The sequence below is a fragment of the Abramis brama genome, assembly GCF_963993115.1.
Source record: "Abramis brama genome assembly, chromosome: 3".
In the NCBI taxonomy this organism is placed as follows: Eukaryota; Metazoa; Chordata; class Actinopteri; order Cypriniformes; family Leuciscidae; genus Abramis; species Abramis brama.
In genome coordinates this window covers 43,375,679-43,384,024 of record NC_139965.1, presented here as the reverse complement: position 1 = coordinate 43,384,024, position 8,346 = coordinate 43,375,679, and the positions used below count along the sequence as shown (strand labels likewise).

The window sequence follows — 8,346 nt, the reverse complement described above, 5'->3', positions numbered from 1 at the left end:
AACATTCATTCAATAATGCTGCCATCTATTGGTCAGAGTGTGTGATGCATGGATGTTTTTTTTATATAAATATTTATATTCATATATTTTTTTAATATATATATTTAATTTATGTTCATTGTTTAAATATGTTTATGATTGTTTTACTACAAACAAACATTTACTGAAATAATTCTGGAGAAAATCTAAAACTAAAATATGCGGAAAAACGATATGATCTTATCTTAACTTAAATATAGACAGATGATAAAAAAATGGGTGTGAATCGAGATTTTATGTTGATTTAGGTAATAAAAAATAGCTATCTGTCAAAGTCCGTGTGTTATTCACTGAAAGTCGTTTGAAGCAGCTGACTGTGACTGTACGCGGTCATGTGACTAAAGAGGAAGCGGGCGAGATGAGCGCAGTGTACGGAGGAGTGGAGGGGTAAGTTTATAATAATAATAATAAAAAAACATGATTATGAAAAGGAATATAATCCATTTTAATGACATTTTAACATACAAACGCTTGTATTAAAAAGCAACACTGTGCTCTAAGTGTGTTCTTCCTGCCAGTCGTTTGGGAATGAATAAGTGAAAGTGACAGTAGCTTCAGAGTAATGATGAATGAGAGACTTTTCTTGACAGTGGTGGGACACACTCTAAAGCAGTGCTGGTTTCTCCTGAGGGACATATCCTAGCTGAGACAGATGGACCATGTACCAACCACTGGGTGAGATGGGAGGACATCCTTCAATATGGACTGAAGTCACCTGTTGTGTACTTGAGTCTGTCTACCTCATTTTCTGTTCTTTTATAGTTGGTTGGTGTTGATAAATGTATCAGTGGTATCCACGACATGGTCCAGAGGGCTAAAATCAAGGCAGGGCTGGACCCGGACACACCAGTTTGTTCATTGGTGAGGTGATGCATCGGTCAGTCATCCTCAACGCATTCCACTTCATCGGGTCGCTTTGACGTTGTCTACATTGTGTGTTGACAGGGCATGTCTTTGAGTGGCGGAGAGCAGAAGGCTGCTATCCAGAAGCTGATTGACGACATGAGGGAGAGATACCCTAATCTGAGTCAAAGTTATTTCATTACCACTGATGCCATTGGTGCTATGGCAACTGCCAGTGACTATGGTATTATATGCAGTGTATTTGCAACCAGAAGGAGTAAAGAATCTCAGGACACAACCGTCACCCATTCCTAACCCTTTCTCTCTGTCGTTTTGTCATAGGAGGAATAGTAGTGATATCAGGCACTGGTTCGAATTGCAAGCTGGTGAATCCAGATGGCACACAGGTTGGCTGTGGGGGCTGGGGTCACATGATGGGAGACGAGGGCTCAGGTAACCATGTGGAAAGAGAAACTGATTTACATTACAGCACTGATATCACACAAACATCTAGTCTTATCTTAGAAAGGTGTTATCTTATCTTACAAATGAATCTGATTTTAACATCCACCTCAATGAACTTAACGTACGTGGACAGCTTGGATACAGTGTGTCCCTGAAACGTGTTGTCATCTGATCACTTAAACCAAATTTAGAACACACCAGGTTGCTTCATGCTTTTTACTGATCAGATAGCTGTCCATGGAAGTTTGGGAGCCCTGCAGTCCACACAATGTAAATGTGCACACCTTTTAGGATAGTAGTGTAAATAAGCTCAGAGACACAAATTCGTCCTGTGCAATAGTTAAGCATTACCTACTCACGTAATGGGTAATCGTTGTACTAAAACAAGGGTTTGCCAGCTTGGTTAGACTTGATCATTTGTCAAACTAGGAAAAAGTAATCCGTATACACTACTGTTCAAAAGTTCAACACAGTGTGCTTCACTCTGAAACCTATTTAATTAGATCACAGCCTTTGCCGTGTGATAAGCGCACTAAGTGTGTGATTTTGTTTTCTGTTCGATTGACAGATGCTTTGCCAAAGCAATGCGCAAAACACAATGTTAGTGATCTTTTAGGTTCATTACACAACTGTGGCGGGCCATTATTGTAATCAAGTCAGAAATAGACATTTTATATAGAGTGCAATAAAGCGGTATAATAAATCCATTTAAAAAAGGCCATTATTCATCTGTATGTGCTTGAAGTCTTTAACACAGGCAGTGTTTTAACCTTTGGTTTGCAGAAATTACATACAAAAGTGTAACCTTTACTAGCTGATTCATGTGAAATATCAACCCACTTCTGTATATCCTTTAAATAATCATCAGATGATCTCTTCTCAGTGAACTGTAAAGCTACAAGATGCGTGATATAAATGATACAAGATGCTAAAATATAATGCATAATTTTAGTTTGTCATCTAAAAAGAAGATGACGCTGTGCTGCTTCAATACATTGCATGTTACAATTTAATTGATACAACTTAACGTAGCTTTTGGTCACGCTACACTGATACTTGGCGTAAAAAGTAGTTAGCTACTGGAAAAGCTACACTGTTTTAAAAGCAACTGAGCTACTATCAAGCTACTGAAAAATGTAGTTAGGTTAGTAGCATCGCTACTTGTAGTTAGCTTCTCCCCAACCTTGAAAAACTGTAATAATTAAAATCTTATTTATTCCTGTGATGGCAAAGCTGAATTTTCAGCAGCAATTACTCCAGTCTTAAGTGTCACATGATCCTTCAGAAATCATTCTAATATGCTGATCTGGTGCTCAAGAATGTTGAAAACAATTGTGCTGCTTAATATTTTTGTGGAAACCATGATACATTTTTTCCAGGATTCTTTTAAGAATAGAAAGTTCAGCATTTAAATATATATATATATATATATATATATATATATATATATATTACTTTTAATAAAATTAATGTGTCCTTGCTGAGTAAGAAGTATTAATTTCTCTAAAAAAATTTAAATAAAACTGACACCAGACATTTAATGTACATTCACATGACTTCATAAAGACTTAATTCTGTCCGATGTCAAACTTACTAGGTCCAAACGTCAATCTGTGTCGGCCCTTTCTGATCTGATCACCCGAGATGGATGTTATTACCAAATGTTAACGGCATACGCATTTTCTTTTTCTCTGTCCTTATCTTTCTATAGCATACTGGATTTCTCACTTGGCTGTTAAAATGGTGTTTGATGCCAGAGATAACCTTGTCACATCCCCTCATGATATCACCTATGTTAAGAAGGCCATGGAAGAATATTTCCAGGTTAGGACTTGTTGTTCATTTAATTTCATCTTCTGCTTAAATTGATACTTGAATAGTGTCAATAGATGGTGTTTCCTTGTCATGTTCATCTCCAGGTGTCGGATTTGATGGGAATGCTTCCTCATTTGTACAGAAACTTTCAGAAGTCACACTTCGCAGGGTTCTGTAGGAAACTAGCTGAAGGTATGTTACTGATGTATGCATTGAGGTCGTGTGTGCATTACGCCACACGTTATGACTCTTTGTGTTTGTGTGTGCATCAGGTGGCAGGGCTGGTGATGCTTTGTGCCAACATGTGTTCACGGAATCTGGAAAAGCCCTTGCGCAACACATTGTAGCTGTCCTGCCCAAAGTACACCAGGTAAACAAAACAAAAAAAATCACCCACGGTAATACAGCCATTCTCACTCAGTTTATTTATCTTATCATTTGTCACTGTGGTCTCTCATTCAGGATCTGTTTTCTGGTGAGCTTGGCTTGCCTGTTCTGTGTGTCGGGTCTGTGTGGTGCAGCTGGGAACTGATGAAATCAGGTGCGTAATGTATTCATAGAGCTTTTCAGCTTCTCTGCAGACACATAATTAAACTCACATCTGAGAATGTTCAAAATAGTCATGTAGAAATTATGTAGTGATACAGAAATTGTGGCTGGTAATTTCTTTTTTATGGCCTTTAAAGGGATGGTTCGGGGTAAAATCAACCTAGAGTCCTTTGCACCATGACCTCGAGCCAAACACCCCTCCAGAAGCTTTTTTTTCCCTTGGTCGAACATTATTAAAGTTAGAGCTTATTTAGAGATATCAGCCGGATGGCTTAGTGCAGGCGCTAATGGAACCAAGGATGTATCTCGTAAATTACCCCACTAATAATGCCCGGAATGGTACCAAACTAATACAGTAGTACAAATAGGTTCTGTACTCATAAAACGAGGCATTGGAAAGTTTGTAAGTACATCAGGAGTTTATTTAAATAACACTTGCCTGACGGCTCATGCTAACCCGGACGTCGAGGTCACTTCCGAGATTTGGGAAAAGCATGTAAAAGTTCTGGCAGAAAGCGATGCATAAGGATGTAGTGTAACGACGCCCAGTTCCAGGAATGCACTAATATTTTGTTGGTAGTACCAGTTTGCAACAATTATTAGTTAAAGGTGAACTATGCAGGTTTTTTTTACCTTAACTGAACAGCTTCGGAGTCATTGGAATGGTTATATGACTGTTTTCGGGTTGAATGGTGGTCTTCTCGCACCCCCGTAGCTCCTTTGAGCAGAAAAACCACCCTTGCAACTTTGGGCCGGCGGACCAAGTATCGCGTGATATCAGGTCTCGCGATGTAATGAATTCCCTTACGGCACTGCACACATACACTATATAAACATCTATATGCTAGCCTTCTGTGTATCATACATACCTCAGTGGACATGGCTCCGTGCGTTCGCCGGCTTCTTTGAAAACAAATGCACATGACAGGAGGGAGAAGATGGGAGGAGGACGAGTCGCCAACGAGTTTTGACAACAGTGTTGTCAAAAATCTATTCCGAAGCTGTAGGGGGAGCTCTATAGAGAGACCCGCGAGCAAAAAGCGAACAGCGAAGAAATTGCCAAAACTGCATAGCCCTGATTTAACACTAAGTTGCATAAGCTAAGTTGCATGGTAGCATAAGCCGTCAGGCAAGTGTTATTTAAATAAACTCCTGATGTACTTACAAACTTTCCAATGCCTCGCTTTATGAGTACAGAACCTATTTGGTCTACTGTAGAAGTTTGGTACCATTCCAGGCATTATTAGTGGGGTAATTTACGAGATACATCCTTGGACCCATTAGCGCCTGCACTAAGCCATTCGGCTGATTTCTCTAAATAAGCTCTAACTTTAATAATGTTCGACCAAGGGAAAAAAGGCTTCTGGGGGGGTCATGGTGCAAAGGACCCTAGGTTGAAATTACTCCGAACCATTCCTTTAACCAGTATGATTTTTAATATTATATTCAACACTGAAGGTGTTTTGCCTGTATAAATAGTGGAGAAAGCTCCACACATTTTACAGTGCTTCAAGGTTTGATCAGGAATCAAAACATTTTAATGTACAGTAGAAAGGATGGATGACTTTGAAATGTATACCGTTTGAAAATGTTATTTAAAATATTACTTCTTTTTTTTTAATAATAATGGGAAAAAATGCAAAGGGATGAGCTTGGAAGAACCTAACAATCCTGGATCTTGTCAAATCGTCAACAATGAAATCCAGATAATTGAGTAATCCATGTACGAAGAACGGACCCTAGATGAGAAAAAGTAAACATAAAAGTAACGCAAACAATGCAACAGTATTTTCCATAAAAAGTAAACTAACAGAATTATAATTTTTAATAACACAAAATTTGAATGCATTACTTTTAAAAGCAACTTTCCCCAACAACATTTTAAATAAAATCAGTTTGAGAAGAAATGTCACCTACACAAGCTTGCTTTTCTTGTAACTAGCACAACTGTTTGCTGCTAAATTACTGTTGTTTTAAAACTTGTGCATTACTCAGGACGATAAAAGACAGACTTGTTAAGACCACAGTCATATTAGGGCTGTATGATTACGGCAAAAAATCATAATCACATTTATTTTTGTCAATATTGAGATCAGGATTATGTAACAGTTACTAATTGACTTCATGTAAACATCATGCATACTTTGAATATAATTTAAATAAAAAACTAAAAAAAAGTAATAAATGTAATAAATGTATATATATCATATAAATAATATAAAAACAATTAATACAAATAAATCAAATGCAATTATGTTGCAGTGTACTTCCAATACCTACTGCAAACTACTACACATTTATGGAAGTGCAGAAGCTAGGGAAAGGCTGTGCTGATATTATAACACAAGACAAAGTTTAAAACCGAAAAAGAGAATGCAGCACAATAATCTAAATAAAATGAGTTTAATCGCCCAGCCCTATTTCACAATAACTAAACATTGTGTTGTGGATGTGGCGTTTTTGTGCTGCAGGTTTCACTCAAGTCCTCTCACAGGCTCAGGCTCAAGGTTTCAGTCACTTCCGTAAGTACAGCCTGCTCACTTTACGTCAGTCGTCCGCTCTGGGTGGCGCTAAAATGGGGGCACAGAATGCAGGAGCCACCCTCACGCTGGACTACTCTGCCAACGCCAATGTGTTTTTCAGCCACACCTTCAATCAGTGATCGAGAACAGACAGACCTGAGAGTACAGATGCCTCTACAGTCTTATGTTGATGATCTGAAATGAGAACTTCCTGTTTTTGATATATCAAACTGATATAGAAATGTTTCCAGACTTTCCTCTTGGTGGTGCTGTTTCTAAATCATCCATATCTTATCAATCAACTAACATTTTGAATGCATCCTCTTAAATGCACATTTACATTTCTGAACATTTCTAACACTATAATCTTTGGTAACATTTTGGTAAATAAGCTAAAAAATAAATAAATAAAGATAATTTTGTTAATAAACATTTGCAAAAGCAATTTTTTATTATCATTAAAAACTTTAGTTTTGCTATAGATCATTTGAAAATAAAACTTTATCATTTTTATTTAAATATAAACTCTAAATATGTAAATATTTAGTGTAGCAATGACGTGTTTCTTGGCTGAAGTAAAAAAATATATATATTATTTGCAAGGAATAGTAGAGTTGGGGTTCTTGGACTCAGACATGGACTCAAGTGCAGTTATGAATGAACTCGGACGCACTCGGGTGTCAAACTTGACACAGACTCTGATATTTTGGAAAAAATAACAACATGTAATGAAAATAACAAGACATTATTAAATGTCTCTCACTCAAACTCAAGTGGTTAAGGACTTGGACTTGACAGTGTGGACTCGGACCCAACACTAGGGAATAGTCTAAGACCTTCCTCCACTGATGATTGCAAAAATGCTTGCTCAACAAAAATAGTTTAGTCTCGGTTCTGGAGCTTTACCCACAGCTGCTGGAGTACCCGATTAAGATATTCAAATTCAAGTTATGTTTAGGCCAAAAAGATGTGATGTAAATGTAATGTTCAGAGACAAATGACTGTCAGCATCAGTTCCTAACCCCAAACATCCCCTCCTCTTCTCCTCCTCATCACCACATCCTGTGTGTGACCATACAGTCAGATGTAAAAGACCCGCCTCTATTTGTCCTTGTTACAGGATGTACCAACACTAAGATCGTGCTGATCGTCACAAGACTTATTTGGAGACGTGCGGTATTTTAGGCAAGCTGGTCTTCTAAGAACTTAAGCAATGAATGTTGAAAACCGGATCAAAACATCCATGATTTACACATCAGTAAACCATTCAGCATTCATTAGTGGTTATGAAACAGAACAAGTGCTGTAAGATCATGGGTACATAATGTTTCAGCAACAGTGTTATTTTGGTATCATAGTTTTTGTCAGTATTTTGTGTTAGATTAGAATCTGGTCTCACATTGACAGTGTGGATTGGCATGATGGTACACAGTACTTTGCATTGATAAGACAAAAGATTGAGCTTTTTTAAGGACAATAGAAACAAAATGTTCTTTTTCTTTTTTGCAAACTAATCTGGCCTTTCTATTTTTGGTGCTGATCAGGCGTTTGCATTTTGCTTTGTAGCCTTTACAGGGCTCTACAGTGCGAGTAATTCACTCGCATTTGCGCCTAAAAATAGTTATGTGCGAACTTGAAAAATAATTTGCGAGCACAGTGCGCGAGTGACGGGCTGTTCTCAATACACTGAAGACAACAGCGCGATGAAGCTGATCCACTGATTTCACATGGAAAGCAAGCAAGAGGACGGGGTCGCAACTGCGTGATGTGAACATTTGATGACGCGCTTAACTTTATTCAAATGAGAGCGACGATTCGCAACCAATGAGCCAATCACTGAAATACTGTGGGAATGTGCGGGAACTGCTGGATTTTAAGTGAGAGAGTCCTCCCAACAGTGCTAAAAATAAACGTGTGAGAGCGTGTTATTGGCTATATGTCATGTTATAGCCAGATATGATGACGCTACTGCAACACGCATCGCGACAGATGAGCGATCCATTCATCAAGCTAACGCGCAAACTGCCGCGAATTAAAGTGAAAGTAAGTCGTACGCTCATCACACAATCATATTCATAGTAAAGAAACGAAATGATATTAGGCTAACGGTTAC

At 38.0% G+C, this 8,346-nt stretch overlaps 1 protein-coding gene across 1 annotated transcript; it reads left to right on the top strand.

Annotated features, from left to right (window-relative positions):
- The first annotated feature begins 355 nt into the window (after positions 1–355).
- nagk (N-acetylglucosamine kinase) lies at positions 356–6,678 on the top strand. The gene is made up of 10 exons (XM_084108537.1): positions 356–426; positions 630–714; positions 802–900; positions 985–1,126; positions 1,225–1,335; positions 3,059–3,171; positions 3,267–3,354; positions 3,435–3,532; positions 3,625–3,703; positions 6,183–6,678. The coding sequence occupies exons 1-10, from the start codon at positions 398–400 to the stop codon at positions 6,371–6,373; spliced, it is 1,035 nt and encodes a 344-aa protein (XP_083964663.1). The 5' UTR covers positions 356–397; the 3' UTR covers positions 6,374–6,678.
- Positions 6,679–8,346: the final 1,668 nt, after the last annotated feature.

Excerpts from the sequence above, each read along its gene's own strand:
- nagk (XM_084108537.1), top strand. The coding sequence starts at position 398 with ATGAGCGCAGTGTACGGAGGAGTGGAGGG. Across the intron at positions 715-801 it reads GACCATGTACCAACCACTGG|TTGGTTGGTGTTGATAAATG; the intron begins GTGAGATGGGAG and ends GTTCTTTTATAG. Across the intron at positions 901-984 it reads ACACACCAGTTTGTTCATTG|GGCATGTCTTTGAGTGGCGG; the intron begins GTGAGGTGATGC and ends GTGTGTTGACAG.